The sequence below is a fragment of the Pseudorasbora parva genome, chromosome 21 (assembly GCF_024679245.1).
Source record: "Pseudorasbora parva isolate DD20220531a chromosome 21, ASM2467924v1, whole genome shotgun sequence".
NCBI classification, from domain to species: Eukaryota; Metazoa; Chordata; class Actinopteri; order Cypriniformes; family Gobionidae; genus Pseudorasbora; species Pseudorasbora parva.
The window spans coordinates 27,241,677-27,259,187 of record NC_090192.1 but is presented as its reverse complement, the minus strand read 5'-3'; the positions used below and the strand labels follow the sequence as shown (position 1 = coordinate 27,259,187).

Genomic DNA, 17,511 nt, shown 5'->3' with positions numbered 1-17,511 from the left:
TCAAACTGTGCTCAGAGCCATTTGCCAAGATGCTAAAGTCGTCACTCAAATGTGAGAGATCAATATGATCTCCTACATTTCTCATCACATTCTCCCCATATTATTGTGCCTTAGTGAAAAGCATAAAACTCTTATGAAAATAGTCTTTTATTATGTATCCTAAGAAATTTAGGAGAAACGTCTAAGACAAAACTGAGATCACCAAGTATTCTGTGCTAAACCTCTCACAGAATACTTGGTTGCACAGTCCAGAGGACGATTCGCCATCAGGTCATATCGTGCTTGTTCTATGTTAAGCTGAAGAAACACTGATTGCTTGGTGGTAAATTGTTTGCAGGGGATAAACATGGATCAGGAACAGATTATCCTTTCATTGCTGGGGTTGTGAATACACAGGCTTTAATGCGCTATCTTGGAGTTGGAGCATCTTATAAGTCAACACTTTCGGGTGTGTTCATATGTGTTCAATCTTCTCTGTTTGCACATCGTCTTTTAAGCTTTCTTTTTGTCTCTAATTCTCCATTCCCCTTTTATTTATGCTGCACTGCTGTCCAGTTCAGTTAATTTTCACTCCTCTCCATTTTTTCTTTTACTTGCAACTGGTGTGTGAGGGAATTTACTGGCTGCACCCCACCCCGGTCAACCGCAAGCAAATAACCACAAGAGACCCACCCAAACAAGCCTGAAACCAGTAGTTATTCTCAGCTTGGCAAGTGATCCCTTTCTAAAACTGGTGTCAAGTTCTTACCCAAGTGTTTTAAAAGTTGGTGAAGGGTGTAGCTCTGACTTTAAAACCTTTTAACTTAATGTAAATGTCCTCTCCTTTCTTTTTTAAAGTAATTGAAATAGCAATTAAAGAGATAGTTAGCCCAAAAAAAAAAAAAACGATTTACTCACCCTCGGTGTAGCTCTGACTTTAAAACCTTTTAACTTAATGCAAATGTCCTCTCTTTTCTTTTTTTAAAGTAATTGAAGTAATTGAAATAGCAATTAAAGAGATAGTTAGCCCCCCCCACAAAAAAAAAGCGATTTACTCACCCTCATGTCTTTATAAATCTGTGACTTAATTTTTCAGCTGTTATCTTGTCAATAGTCAGTGGAGTCCAAAACAACACATGCCTGATTGACTTTCATTGCATGGAAAAAACAAACAACAAAACCCTTTAAAAATATCTACTATGTTCCACAGTAATGATATAGTTCTGATCAACATAAGGACGAGAAAATTATGAAAGTTTTTTTGGTGAATTATCCCTTTTTTTTTATTCCTCTGGAAAAAAAGGTAGGTGCACATGCATCGTTTTTTGGTTTTGTTCAGAGAAATAAATTACTGGACAATAATGCTGATGCTTCAGCCTGTGAAGTAGATCCAGCTGTTAGAGGATGTGGCCTGTTGCTCTGACACACATCCTTAATCTCCATGCAGCAGCAACCCCTCCCTTGGCCTTCTGGGAAATGGAGGAGAAAGGATGACAGAGCCTCAGCCACTACTATCCTTCCCAGATATTTCTGCTTACTCCCGGGAAAACTTCTAAAACCTGGGTCCCCCCTTAAATCCTTTCTCTGTTCAAACACTTTATATCGATCTCTCTATGCTGACCCGCCTGATCAAAAATGCACTGAATTTTTAGAAAACTTTTCTGCATTTGCATTTTCTGCAAAATTTTTTTTTGCATTTTAAACAGATTTCTTTTGTTTTTGTTAGGTAAAACGAGGTAATCTATGAAGCTTTATCTTGATTTCAGCAATAGTAGGTCCTGCATAGGCCTGCTTATCAGATGTTGATAATCTGATAGTGGCGGCAGATGGGCGATGACTATTCTGTGCTTTCCCCCACACCCTACAGCATGCTCGGTTTCTGTTTCAATCACAATTGATTTTTTGGGGGCCGTTGTCTTCTGGGAGCAGGGCAAACCTAAAGGGTTGAATCGTGTGTCTAGAAGTGAAACACAATGGAATTAGCTAGATTTACTGACAGATTCTCAGACTCAAAGTGAATTTGCGACTGGCCGAGTTGTGATGAGAGGACAGATGGAGGATTTATTGGCTTGTACTGTGTGGGACATTAATGAAAGCAATCACAACAATATATCTTGACTATGACTTTGACAGAGGGCTTAAAGTGTTAGTTCACCCCAAAAAAAAGAAAAATTGTCATCATTTACTCGCCGTCAAGTTGTTCCAAAACCTGTATAAGTTTTGTTCTTCTATTGAACACAAAAGAAGATATTTCGAAGTTTGATGTTGGCAACTAGACAGTTGAGGGAAGCCCTTGACTTCCATATAGGAAAGAAATACTATGGACGTCAATGGCTTCTGTCAACTGTCTGGTTACCAGCATTCTTCTGATAATCTCCTTCTGTGTTTAACAGAAGAAAGAAACTCATAAAAGTTATCACAACTTGAAGATGAGTAAACAATGACCACATTTTAGTTTTTAGGTGAACTATAGCTTAATGACAAGGTGTGATGTCACATTTCTGTTTCTGCAAATGACAATACTATTTATATGCTAAAATGACTTAGTATTGTGAGGGCACATACTAGTGAGTGAGAATAAGAGGTTCAAGAGGGTGGTATCAACAAAGAGGTTGTATTGAAATATAAAGAAAATCAAATAATAAAATATACAGTCTCTCCACATTGGAAAAATGGATAGCTCAAATAGTTCAGAATCGTTAAAAGTTAAAACATTACCCCTCTGGCATTGTCATTAGTTGACTTTGTTGTCCCTTAGGGGCTGATGTTGGGTGAGTAGAGTCAGCCTGCTGTGTTGGGGTGTGGAGGCCTGGCCTGTGCTCCTTACACACAGACCTCACATTGACAGCAGAACAATGGAGCGGGTACACCGCAGTGTCCTACCACGCAGGCTGGCACAAAAGAGCCTTTTCATGCATGCTGCTCCAGGGCTGGCCTGACAGGCTGCTGCCACCAAAGGCACAAGCATCACTGCCATGCCTGAAACATTTCTTATTATCCGTGTTGAAAACAGTCAAGCTGCTTAATGTTTTTGTGGAAACCATGATACATATTTATCACGATTCTCTGATAAATAGAACGTTCAAAAGAACATCATTTGTTTTTAAATTGAAGTCTTTCATAACATTATAAACGTAGCAATGAAAGGGTGACTTCATGATGACAATTGTTTGTTGGGTGAGATTAAAAACACACAAACCATGTGCATAATTGAATATGACTGAATCCATTTTAAATATGCTTCAGGAGGTTGTGTCCATTTTTATTTATGAATAAAAACCTATGCATTACCTATGAATCCTTGATGCCTTTGTAAGAAGACCTGAGGGAATAGAGGCCTGTTTCTGTGACTTGTTTGTGTGAATGTTGTTGTATGGTACATTTCTGTTCAACAGGGAGTAAGTAAGGTACTCCCTGAGGACTGAAGCAGTTCTACTACAGAGTCTAACTGTTCAAAGTATAATTGGATGTTTAAATTGAATTAACTGGAACACAATTTTTGTTTTTTTGTTACATTTTCAACTTTCTTAGTGTGTAATGTTGCTGTTTGAGCATGAAAAAGGTCTGCAAGTATACAACACACAAAGTCCACTCCAAAGGGCAGAGGTGGAAAGAGTAACAAAATATTCTACTCAAGTAAAAGTACTGTTACTTCAATGAAATTTTACTTAAGTACAAGTAAAATTACTGGTCTAAAAATTTACTCAAGTAAAAGTAAAAAGTAGCTCATTTAAAATGTACTCAAAAAAGTTACTTAGTTACTTTTTAACAGAGGGGGTGGGGACTCTCCCCTGTAGGGATGTGATAGAATGAGATTTTCACGATATGACAACTATCTCAGAAAACATCAATTAAACATTTACTGTACCTATTATTAAATGATGGTTATTATCACTAGTTAAAATGATGTTAAATGAATGAAGAAGATTGGTCTTTTTTTATTTGGTTGAACAAATGCTTTTTTTTATAACAAACTTAAAACCATTTGTTTATTTTGTTTATTAAAATTTCAATAAAACATGTCTAATAAACTAAATTCAATAAATTATCAATTAGATTAACAACTTATTTTTATCATTAATTCGTAAAAATGTTTTTATACATTATTATAATAATATAATATATTATTATTATAATAATAGAGTGCATATGTAGACGGAGCAGCTCATTCACAAGCAGAGAGAGAACAAGCAGATCATATATTCATATAGCAATGTTTTGTGCTTAAATATTCCCAGACCATGTCGCGATTTTATTTATTTCTAAGGTCTACAGCTCTACATTCGAGTTTTTCGTTCATCTACAAGTTTGCGTGTATTACACCAATTCTACGTTATAATGTAAAGTTAATGTTCATGACTGGATTCCGGGATTCCCTCTGCGTCACAAAAATCAATCGGCCTAAGTTATAAACATACCTTTATTTGCACAGAGGGATGTGTGCCCGAACATGTTCTATGTGTTTCTTCATTTGCATCCACATTTTGTGCACATTTGATATCATCAGGACAACACCACATAATTTTTTTCTATATCCAAAGTATTTCCATACTAGCCAGGAGTTCACGACGGCGTTTTGCTTTCACCTGGGTCTGCGTCACTGACATCTGTCTCGTTCGTCTCCATCTGATATTTGCGCGCTTGTTCTCTCCCGCGCCCCACGCCCTCTATTCAATATAGTCATTTCCGGATCGCGTTTTTTCCCCTCACCTCTTTGTATTAATGATTTATTTTTACTCAGTAACGGATGTGATTTAAAATGTAGCGAAGTACAATACTTTAATCAAAATGTACTTAAGTAAAAGTAAAATTACAGATTTTTAAAACTACTTAAAAAGGTAGAAGTACACAGAAAAGCTACTCAATTACAGTAACGCGAGTAAATGTAATTCGTTACTTTCCACCTCTGCCAAAGGGAATTATTAAGTACGCTTGTTTCTGAACTTTCTATACAATTCATTAGACCAATTACAACATTGGTCCAGCTGACTAATCAGAGCACATTACGCATTTAAAAACAAGGGGCTTCATAAAGACAGGAACTAAATAAGCATTACTGACAGACTGGGAAGAGAGGTGCTGCAACAATGTAAAATGTGAAAAAAAAAAAAAAAAAATTTTTTGCCTGAATGCCAGCCGAACTTAGCCCTGCCCACAGCATTTGAGCTCAGGCAGTTTGGTCTGGACTTGATTCATAGAGGAGTAATTATGCCTGAACAGAAACTGTTCGGACCAATGAAATTGTCAGGGCGGGCTTTAGACAATGATAGACAGATGATAAACAGTAACGTAATCATCCACGTCACCAAAGGCGCTTATCTCTGAATTTGTTCTAATCCTAAACGGAGAACTTGTTCGTATATGCATTCACCTTCATTATTTCTCTCAGAAATGATGATCATGTTGGTTAGTACTCTGTGTATCCTTAAATTCTTTTTTTTACAACACCGGCAAAGATCGTTTGCATTCATCTTTTTCTTCTAACTTGACACTGGCGTTTGGGGGGTAAAATGTGTTATTTTGGCAAGGTTGCCTGCTAAAATTCGTATTCTCTATTTATCACATAACTGAGGTCGCTTCAACCCGTGGACATGGAAAACAATTCGCGGGAAAACCGTTGACTTGGCAACACAGTGCAGTTGAGTTCTGTTGACATTTGACAACTAACAATATGCGTCGCTTCGTTTCTCTGATTGGTTGGTCTAGCCAATTGAGGTCTTTCCTGCATGGTTCGGTTGAAACGCCACATAATCACAGCCCAATGGAGCAGCATTAGACTCATATTCTGATTAGAATTGTGTATGATGACGTCAGGCTATAGTGGTTTTTGATAGTAGACCTCAAAACCAAATTTGAGACTTTGTACAAAGGCATAATATGGCTTCTTTAGTTCAGTATGAGGTTATGAGGTCATGCCTCAAACTTCTAAGCACAGTGACTGGGGCAGGATGGAGCTGAGGGAGGCTTGGCAATCCTACAGGTTGAGAAGAAAGGATGCCTTATACTACTAGGCATGACCCAGGTCTGCTCGGAAGAACAAGGAAGTTAGATTCCCCTGAGGATGGAGCTCAAAGCAGACTGCTTTTTCAATACAGGGTGAACACCAAATGTTGGCTTCATGCAACCAAGGAGTTTAGGGTGGATGAGGAGATATAATAGTCGTTGGATTGTCTGATTCTGAATAAGTCAATTTGGCTGGTACTGGTCCAGCACTAACCAGCCTGGAAATTCATGCTGACATTTTCAGCAGGATTTATTATTGTGCAAACAGATTATGCAGCTCATGAAACATGACCTTGACTATCCTGTGCTTTATATTTGCTTTTGATTCTTGACGGTGATAATTCATTAAGCTGCCCTTTCTTTACATAAGGCACTGAAATTTGATTATACAAGCCACACTGACCACAAATCAAACAGATCTTTTATAAAGTCATGGTTAAATAAATATTTAATATGAGTGTGAATACAGCAAATCAATGATGTGCTCATCTTTCTGTTGCAGGTTTGAAAAGGGTCGTATCTACAGCTACATTGGAGAAGTGGTGGTGTCGGTTAACCCTTACCGTGCCATGAACATTTACGGGCGGGACATCATCGAGCAGTACAAAGGCAGAGAGTTGTATGAGCGACCTCCACATCTTTTCGCCATCGCTGATGCAGCGTACAAAGCCATGAAGAGGAGGAACAAAGACACTTGCATTGTTATCTCAGGTAGACTATGTCTTAATGTGTTGTGACTCACCATCAAGCTCGTGAAGGATTCTGAGGAGCAGCCACAGAAGTAATCTTACTATTTAAGGGAAAAAGGCATTACTTCATCTTCAAATAATAATAAAAACATCCCATTGTCTTCCTTCTGTTTGATTAAATAACAGGCCTTACTGGAATACAGGCTTCCGGGCTGGTCTTGTGGGGCCTCAGTGTGACTAGGAATGATGTGATTAGATCTGTGGTCAGATGAGAATTGCTTGGCACTGACGTTGTGTGGTTTTCCAGTCACAGTGGACTGCTTGAGAAGAAGCTTACAATAGAGTTCAGTGCATGAGCAAATTGCTTTCTCAAGACATGCCCATTGTGTGAAAAAGATTAACGACAATATGGTTGTTTCACAATTTCTAAAATAATGCCTCTTTGAGATGGTGTTTGTTTTCTGTCTGGGACGCTGTGGAACTATGTTCGCATTGCTCAAGGGGAATAATCTGGTGACCACTCAGATATTGCCTCTATAAGAAAACATTGATTATTCTCCAGAGAGTGACCACAGGTGGTGACTACACTGTGAAAATATTTGGTATGTGTGGTGCCATCTTGTGGCAAACAAAGGAACTTGCTATTTATTTAGAGCATTATTTTGTCCTAATTTAACAAATAAATTCCATGAGCACTTTTTTTGTGGTTTAGCATTACACTGGCTTACTTGATAATTAGGTAAATAAGGGGCTTATAAACAACTCAGAAGAGCTTAAATTTCCCCCGAAACCTAGACCTGGTTTCTTTACTTGGGAAATGGGGTGTATTTGTTATTTAAATAACACATTTCATGTTATTTATTCCTGGTCACATTTACCCTAATAATATCATTATAATATGCTGATTTGGTTTTCAAGAAACCTTTTTTATTTCTTATTGTCAATGTTGAAAAAAGTTTTGTGGCTCAATCTTTTTTGTGGAAACCGGGATGCATGTTTTATCAGGAGTCTGTGGTGAAAAGAAAGTTACACTAAATAACACAATTTATTTAAAACACAATTTTTGTAGTCGTTTTTGTAGTCGACTTTTGATCAATTTAATGCATCCTTGGAGTATTCATTTCTTTCAAAATAATTGACTGACTCCAAACATTTCTACAGAAGTGTACAGTGAAGTAAAAAAAAAAAAAAATACAAAAACTGTTAAATAATTGTTCAAGCAAATTGGTGTGCTTATTTATGCATGTTGCAAATTTACTGTCAAACTAGCCACATTTTCACCAGTGGTCTCATTGTATTTTGCTAAATTTTTATGGTATTTACTTAATTTAATCCAATGATATTATTATACCTATAGCATTAGTCATTGTTTGTTTACTTTTGCAGGGGAGAGTGGAGCTGGAAAAACAGAGGCTAGTAAATACATTATGCAATATATTGCTGCTATCACCAATCCCAGCCAAAGAGCAGAGGTGGAGAGGTACGTACAACAAAACCCTTTCAGTTCCTCTCTCCTCACTGGTGCAGTGATGAGTCATATTAAGAGCATGCTGCATAGCATGCCTCCTTAATGTTATAATCAGCAACTGCTGAGCATTTCACAAGTATTTGTGGATGTAGTTCATACTAATATGAATCTTTGCTTAGTTACGACTAAGAGAAGCAACATTTTTGAAGTGAAGTTTCTCGTGGTAGTGAGTAAATGAATAATGCATTGGAATTAGCTTCACAGGGAGCAATAGTGATAGAAGTGAAATGTAGGGCAGAGATTAAAATAATGCTGGGTCACACCAATTGAACTATGATGGATCTAAGTCAAGCTTAATGAAAAAATAATAGTAAACTCTATTATGCTTTATTTTGTGTTGTCTATGTAGCTTGAGAAATATAGCGCTCAGTATAAGTATGGCAGGCTTGTAATGTTTATTTAATCATAAAGATATTTATACTGTGCTTATGCAACATGCTGCATAGACCTTTATTCTTTATAATATTAACTATGACTGCAGTAATAGTAATAACAATAAAATCAGGTTTCGCAGCTGTTATCTACTTTTAGATGTGTGGTGCTTAGTGCTACATTTCACTATCACTGTTATTGCACCCTGTAGATATGGTTTATTTTCTCTGCTTGCTAAAGGTTAAGGCTCTTTCAAAACTGGGCGTTGATCAGTGTAAAATATTTTCCAGGAAGTACATCTAAAGTTATGCCAAAACAGTTTTTTTTTGTAGTGTACAGTACCTTCCAAACAGGGAAACATATTTCAGGGTGTACTTTGCCGATTTTAGAGGGTAATACAATTTCGGTTTTGCTTGGCTAAACCTATAAAACAGAAATTATGACTTTTTAAAATAAATACATTATTAGGGCAGTTAAATTTAATGGGGATACCTAAAGCAAAAGAAGTTGGGTGACACTGCTAGGCCGAATGCAAAAGCAAAGTGGAATTTTACAGGATGTTGTTGCTATTTGGGTCACAAAATGGAGGAAAGTGTCCTGCTTAATGCCTCGCAGGCTTGTAACAGTAGGGCATGGCACCTTCTTCCAATATACAGTGTAGGTCATGCATGTCTGTGAAGCAGGAGTACCAATGTTGAGCATTCTGTGGTCTGACCCATGCAGCAGGCCCCATAAATCATCCACTGAAACTCTCTTAACCACCATGCTGGGATACCACATGGTGATACCATATACACTAAAATAGCCAGATATAACCATATATACTGGCTCGTAAAGGCTTCATACAGACAGATTAGTGTATTTACTCTAATACCTAATGTCAGGAGCAATCAGATCCTTCAGCCTCATATTGAAACTGACGCTCATTTAGCTGTATTGGTGAACTGATGCACAAGTGGCTTGTAAATGGTGTAAAAAATGAACAGTGTGTGTGTTTATACAGGGTGAAAAACATGCTGCTGAAGTCCAACTGTGTCCTGGAGGCTTTTGGGAATGCCAAGACAAACCGCAATGATAACTCCAGTCGTTTCGGAAAGTACATGGATATCAACTTTGATTTTAAGGGAGATCCCATTGGAGGCCATATCAACAACTACCTGCTTGAGAAGGTAGGGGCACTAAAGAGCAGCTTAAAAGTGACTCTCTCATAGGGTCATTATATATTAGGACTGTCAACATTAACACGTTAACATATGCAATACATTTTTTCCAGTTTAAGACGTTCAAATATTGAACACAATTGATGCAGGATCTGTTTTTTTCAGTCATGCTTCGGATTGGCTGGATTATGCTCTAATTTTACACAATCAAGCACAAAAAGACAAAAGATAATGCGCTGTCTGTGAATGTCTTCTCATACACACACACAGCATTTAGAAAGATGCGCGCCAGAATTGAGTTCTCTTTCATGCTTGAACAAACAATAATACACAATTATGCCAAAATGTCTGTTTTGTTGAGTATTCTCATAAGAGCAGTCTTAAATGAGTTAAATGAAGTCTTAAATAAATGTAAGTTGAAATGGCGCACCTGTGATATCCGCATCAGATCCGTGTCATGTTCGGTAATGGCAAATCTTAGTCACACAACTTTTGTAGCTTTTGATAAGGAATAATCTGTATTTAATTTAAGCAGTGCAGACTGTTCAATTACTTTATTCAGTTTCTGTAGCCTATATTTCTGACCCATTAGACAGGAAGGGCACAGGTAAATATCACATTTATTATGGGTTTATGTGAGGATTGATTTTTTTAATATATATACATTTACGTTTATTATAAATGCTTATGTTTTTTTTTTATCCTTAACACTTATTTTTTATTTAATACATAGTCCCGAGTCATCTTTCAGCAGGAAGGAGAGAGGAGTTTCCATTCTTTCTACCAGGTCAGTAAAGTTGACATGCTTTTTTTATTTTTTGCCATACACAAGACAAATCCTACCAAACCTGTCAGAGCCTTCAAAGGCCAGTCATTTCTCACTTTTATTACCCCTACAAAATAATGTCATATTGCTTCAAAACATGCTCAAAACATCAGAACAATTCCATCTGTCTGTTAGTGCTCTGCAAACCATTATTATCAAGACTATAATTTGCTCCTCCATATCAACACAAGATAAATGATCCTGTGGGGAAAGTCAAAAGTGCTTTTAAATGTGTTTTTCAGCTGGTGAAAGGATCTCCAGATGCTCAGCTGCGGTCATTGCACATTCAGAGAGATCCCACAGCATATACCTACATTAAAGTTGGAGGACAGATAAAGGTATTGCACCAAATTAAAAGACCATTATGGGTGGTAATGTTTGTGTGATGTTATACAGAACAATTATAGATATCATAAAGGATCTCAAGACCTTCTTTGGGATCTCTGGAGAATCAAATCATTGCAGGGCCAATAACAAATAATTGTGCAGGGAATTTGATTATTGTTGTTCCTGGGTCCAGTAGTCATTGGTGCATATTAAAACCTATTTGTAATTGCCTCACATGTAGTCAGGAGGTGAGATCACCCAGCACTGTTCCATCGCTACTGCAGGGAGTTTAATGAGCGGGCGCAAAAACAAATTTATAGCAACAAACAAGGTGTCGTCATGGAACAGGCTGGATTGTTGAGCTCACAGATGTCTGAAACAAACAGCCTGCAGTGCTTTGAACATTTCATGCCAGTTCCCAAGTCTTTTGTAGGTGCACATGCTGGCTAAACTTCACACTCTGTCCACCACAACTGTGGCTGCAAAAGGTTCCTGCTGTATGAAATTAGCGTTACTCCAGGAGCTGTTAGCCATGAGCATACCAGCATAAATAGCAATTGGAGTGTTGCTCTTTTGTTTTAGGAAGTCTGGGGATTTAGTTGCTGTGTCAGCAATTTTCAGCTTTTAATTGCTGTGCTATATATCTGATGTGAAAGTAATAGTAGGTTTAATGAGCTCCCATTTCAAAGTCATTGATTTACCTTCATTAAACGAAAGGCTTTTAGCCAAACTTCGTTTAGGTAAAGACCAACTGTGCTGTTCTAAAGCTGAATTAATAGCATAGTGTTAAAAGCAAAATCAGTAAGAGGATCTTTAACTAAACTTTATTTAATGTATCAGGATGTGCTTTTGTTTGTGACTGTAGCTCACCCAGAGTCTTTTTCCAATCTTGCAGTCGTCTATAAATGACAGTGCTGATTTTAAAGCTGTTGCTGATGCCATGAAAGTCATTGGCTTCACTGTAGAGGAGATTCAGACGGTCTACAAGATCCTGGCTACCATCTTGCATCTGGTATAGTATTTCCTAAGCTTGTTCAAAAGTATTACCAACTGCAGCTATAGCCCAAACAGATTGATTGGGGAATTAATCTTTCCAGGGAAATCTGAAGTTTGGAAGTGATGGAGATGTGACTCTCATTGAGAACTCAAAGCTAGTATCAGTGCTGGGGGATTTGCTGTCCACCAAAGAGGAGAATGTAGAGAAAGCTTTGCTCTATCGCACTGTGGCCACCGGTCGGGATGTCATTGACAAACAGCATACCCATCAAGAGGCCAGTTATGGTCGTGATGCCTTGGCCAAGGTAGGAATTGGGACTCTGGGAAACTTTTTTAGGAGGCAAACAACATTGTGGTAATGGAGCCTTAAATAAAACTGCTTGACCAAACATTTGTATATGAGTTTCATGCCAATGTCTGAATTACAATTTCTACAGGCCTTAAAAGATAGATGGATGTTTAGAAATATAAATTTGATAGATGATTGGTTTGAGCCACTGTAATGACATAATGTCATCTTCCGCACAGTATATCTGATATATTATATTGCTCACGGTTCGTTTGTATCACGGTTTTAGGTTCACGCTTTCGGTACGGTTCTGTATTTTGGTACGTACATATATAATATAATATAATATAATATAATATAATATAATATAATATAATATAATATAATATAATATATATTTTTAATATTTTTAATTTTAATAGATTTCTTTTCTTCTTGGAAGAAAGTAAAAGTTATATTTCAAATACTCTTTTTAGACGTTCTGTTCATAAAGGAATCATGAAAAGAGTATTATGATTTAAACAAAAATATTAAGAAGCATAACCGTTTTTCAACTGTGATTTTTACAATAAACTTTTCTTGAGTAGCAAATCAACATATGTGACCCTGGACCAAAAAACCATCATAGGTCGCATGGGTATCTGTGGCAACAGCCAACAATACACTGTATGGGTCAAAATTATAAATGTTTAGATTTTTAGACCGATTATAGATAGGAACTGTTCTCTCATTCCTGCGTAATAGTCAGGGAACTTTGCTGCCGTACCATGGGTGAAGTAGCGCAGTGATATTACACAGAAAATTGTTCCTAGCTATATCGGTCTTTAAAAAAATTGTAACTTTTCATTTTCCATTGGTCTTAGTACACGATGTAACTACAGAAGAGTCAAGTTTTAAATAGGAAAATATAGTGAAAATCTTTGGTTATTTTTGAGCGTGATGCTAATGGTCTAATCCGATTCAATGATGTATGCTAAGCTATGCTAAAAGTGCTACCGCCAGATAAAGATATCAACTGAATGGATTCAAAAATGGTAAAACTCAACTGTTTAACTCTAAGGGACTTGGAAAATGAGCCTATTTTCAAAAAAAGTGGAGTGTTCCTTTAAGTAATTATTATGTTATATGAAGATATTTTCTACCTTAAATATATCAACTACAGAAAAAATATTATTAGTAATATGCCTCGCTAAGGACTTCATTTGGACAACTTTCAAACTGATTTTCACAACATTTAAATGTTTTTCACTCTCAGATTGTAGATTTTCAAATAGGTATCCAAACATTGTCCTATCCTAACAAACCATATATCAATGGAAAACGTATTTATTCAGCTTATACAGCCCTGAATTGACCCTTATGGTTTTGTGGTCCGGGGTCCCGTACAAGAATGATTTCTGAAGTATCGTGACATTGAAGAATGGAGTGATGGCTGCTGAAAATTCAGTTTTGCCATCATAGTAATAAATTACATTTTAAAATATATTACAATAGAAATCAATTATTTTAAAATGCAACAATTCATTTAAGAAATTACTGTTTTAATGTTTTTTTGATAGAATAGTGAGCATTAGAGACTTACTGTTTTACTGACCCCAAAAATTTGAATAGTAGTGAAAAGGCTACATTTATGTCGATATATCTCTTTTTACAATGCTTTCATAGTTATAGAGAAAACAAATCTTGTCATAGCTGTACAATTACAATAAAATTCTTGACCAAGACTACATTTCTTCTTCCACCAGTTCATTTTCACTCATTATTTGCTACTCACAGGCCATTTATGAGCGGCTTTTCTGTTGGATTGTGGGAAGAATCAATGACGTCATTGAGGTGAAAAACTATGATGCCAGGGTTCATGGGAAGAACACAGTCATTGGAGTCCTGGACATCTATGGCTTTGAGATTTTTCAGAATAACAGGTGAGAGCATATTCTGTTCCGTACAGATATGAGGATCTTTGTTGGCTGTATTATTTTCCCCCGGCTCATTTTACTATAGTTAGAGTGCCTCTCCTTAATATCTTCCTTGTTTTATCCAGCTTCGAGCAGTTCTGTATAAACTACTGTAATGAAAAGCTGCAGCAGCTCTTCATTCAACTGGTGTTGAAACAAGAGCAGGAAGAGTATCAGCGAGAGGGCATCCCCTGGAAACATGTGGGTTTCTCCACAAACTTTTCACATCTTCACTATTTATATTATACAAAAAGAAACTTTTGTATTGCTCTAGCATTGCTGCAACTAAATAAACTTTTTTGTGATTTGTGTTTTCATGAAAACAGATTGACTACTTTAACAATCAGATTATCGTGGATCTGGTGGAACAGCAACATAAGGGCATTTTTGCGGTCCTGGATGAGGCGTGCATGAATGTGGGGAAGGTGACGGATGAGATGTTCCTGCAGGCTCTCAATGGAAAACTGGCGAAACATGCCCATTACACCAGCCGCAAGGTATTAAAAATAACAATAACTGGGTAAAGCTATTTATCCTTATGCTCACCAAGCTCACATTTATTTGATAAGTTAAGCAGTAATATTGTGAAATATAATTACAATTTAATTAAAATGCTTAAAAAAATATTCCTGTGTGAGTGTAAAGCTGTATTTTCTTTAAAAAATCTTTCTGACCCCAAACTTTTGAACAGTTGTGCACAGTACCCAGTGTAGTGTTGAATAATGCACATTCAGTCAAAACTATTTGGTCATCCAAGACATGTAGACAATTTACATACTACAGCATTAGAAATAGTAGAATGAGAGTATTCTATTCTGAACATATAGCCTTAATTGAATTCTGCGCATTACCCTGAATCAACACAAGGAGGCAATAATGTCCAGTGAAAAAAAGTATTTCTCACTCCTGAGCCTTCGGTGATGTCACTGGCTACCAATGGAAGCTAGTAAGACTGATGTCTCATAGCCTTGGCAAAGTGTCAGAATACGTGAGGGAGTATGAGAGTTATGGATAGAGACAGACTGAGATAAAGATAGAAAAATGCAGTAAACAAAACAATATGTAAACATAACCTTGCAGAGCTCTAGAAATGATTTCTAAACACTGCTGAGTTGGTTATACAGTGCAGTGGGCACAGACCCAGCTAAGGGTCAGTTTAGGTACTACTTTATCAAACTGTGCTCAGAATCTGCCCTCAGCTTAGCTGCATTCACACCGAAGGGAGGAAGCAAAAGCAGGCAGGCATCGTCTGCCCCCATGTCAGGCTGTGTGAATAATCAAAAGTCTCCCTGGATGCAGGAATAATAAGTGTCCTTCAGAGCTCATTTGTAATGCAGAGGGTTACTCCTCACTGTGGAGGAATCTCAGGCCTGTTAGCTAGATATATGATGTGTCTTTCCCCTGCTGCGTGTGAGCACAAACATCTGCATAAGTGTATCCATTTCATAGTAAACTAATCCATTTGCGTAAACATCACTCACTAAATTTGACATGTGATGTGAGCATATGTGCTGTGCATCTATCTCACAAATTAAATATAGAATATCACATTTGGTAACACTTTAGTATGGGGAACACATATTCACTATTAACTATGTCTTTTGCCTCAAAAAACTCCTAATTTACTGCTTAATAATAGTTAGTAAGGTAGTTTTTGAAGTATTTAAGTTTAGGAATTGGGTAGGATTAAGGGATGTAGAATGGTCTTGCAGAAAAGGCATTAATATGTGCTTTATAAGTACTAATAAATAGCCAATATCCTAGTAATATGCATGCTAATAAGCAACTAGTTAATAGTTAATAACTGAACCTTAAAATAAAGTGTTACCCATGACATTTTTGTCTTTCACCGCCACCTCTGAGATGTTTTCAGGCTTGACGATAGCCATCCTCCCTGGGAGAACGTGAAATGTGCAGGCCGCTTTAAGCATAATTAATTGTTGCCGCTTGTTAAAAATCTGTGGCCGAGTCTCTTGCGATTTCTTCACTGAGGATTTTTACCATCTTTGCTTTGCTTTTTTCCTCTGCAGTCTCAGTTTAAGAGGGAAAGTTTCACCCTTGGTTGATTTTCAAGTATGAAAAGCATGCTCTGTGGACCGGAGTACTTTCTTTGTAGTTCGCTTCTCTTAACTTGGTCCTGACAGAAAACATGGAACTCGCTCTGCCATAAGCTGCACTGGCTGCAGCAGTGAGGAAGGGAGAAATTGTTCATTATATCATGAGGTCGGCTTTTAAATTCAGGTGTTCTGTAGGATTTGTGGATGACTATGCTTTAAAATCCTGGCAAATTTGGATTTTTGCATGGGAAAAAAAAACAATGATAATTGTCACGCATGCACTCACACAATATTTTGTTCAGTCATAATAAAAAATACACACCCTCTTTCATTACTGACCCCAAACTTTTGTACTGTATGCACTTTAATCAATGTTAAACTCTAAAGATAGACTCTTTAAATGAACAAGAATATACCAGTTGGTTAAAATCTGTCATTTTAATATTTAATAGTTGTTGCAAATGGATGCTGGGTTGCCTTCTGTACATTCTGCATGTGTTGGACCCATTTCCACTGCACCAGATCTGTTTTATTCATGCAGACAGGAACAATGCAGATTTTTTAACAAAAAATCATATAAAGGAGATTATGATTATAATGATTATTAAGATTTGATAATCATTGTTGATAACTGTTTAACACGCATTAAGCTATTATCATTAATGTATTTATTGAGCATTCCAAATATCCCTGCCCTATATACTTGGTCTAGTAGTGATTAGATATTGAGTCAATTCCCCTATACTTTCTGAAAATATCTTCTTTAAACGTCAGAAGACAACAACTTTAGTTGTAAAAGTGTCTTGACTGCGGAAGCCCCACTTTCATATCTAATTGCCTGAAAAAAGAGTTTGCCTCAGTCTGTGTACATGCTCTGTGCTTTATCTAAGATGAAAACACCAGATGCAATGGCAGATCTAGCCTTGAGCTGCCATATCCATCTCAATAAGGTGCTTCATTTACTGCCACTTTCACCTTCTCGTCGTGCTTATCAGCTTGTTTACGTCTTCCTCCATGTACCTCGCAGGCTCTTGATGTTCACCGTGCTTCCCACATTCTCATCGCACCCTTAAAACAGCTTTGATCCTTCCAGGTGTGTGCTTTAAAAAAGCCTCTTTTCCCATCAGCTTTTAATTACTGTTATTTGCTGACACAAGCGGCTGTCTGGCGGTATGCATTGGGGGCTTCTTTCCTCTCTCCTGTTCTTTTCTTTGATCCCAATTTCCCCCTCCCCTCACCCCTTGTTTTCCCTCTTTTGATCACGTGACGACTGCAGGTGTGGCCAAATGAGCGGATGCTGCTCTGGGAGCACATAGATGGCTGGTTGTGT

The 17,511-nt window shown here is 37.2% G+C and overlaps 1 protein-coding gene across 1 annotated transcript in view; it reads left to right on the top strand.

Annotated features, from left to right (window-relative positions):
• myo1d (myosin 1D) overlaps positions 1-17,511 on the top strand; it is a 93,920-nt gene that overhangs the window by 17,134 nt on the left and 59,275 nt on the right. The window contains exons 2-11 of the mRNA XM_067430386.1: positions 6,485-6,693; positions 8,058-8,151; positions 9,575-9,740; positions 10,465-10,518; positions 10,800-10,895; positions 11,780-11,896; positions 11,982-12,185; positions 13,946-14,091; positions 14,211-14,325; positions 14,451-14,621. Of these exons, the coding sequence (XP_067286487.1) occupies positions 6,485-6,693; positions 8,058-8,151; positions 9,575-9,740; positions 10,465-10,518; positions 10,800-10,895; positions 11,780-11,896; positions 11,982-12,185; positions 13,946-14,091; positions 14,211-14,325; positions 14,451-14,621 (1,372 nt within the window). The remainder of the gene's footprint in view (positions 1-6,484; positions 6,694-8,057; positions 8,152-9,574; positions 9,741-10,464; positions 10,519-10,799; positions 10,896-11,779; positions 11,897-11,981; positions 12,186-13,945; positions 14,092-14,210; positions 14,326-14,450; positions 14,622-17,511) is intronic.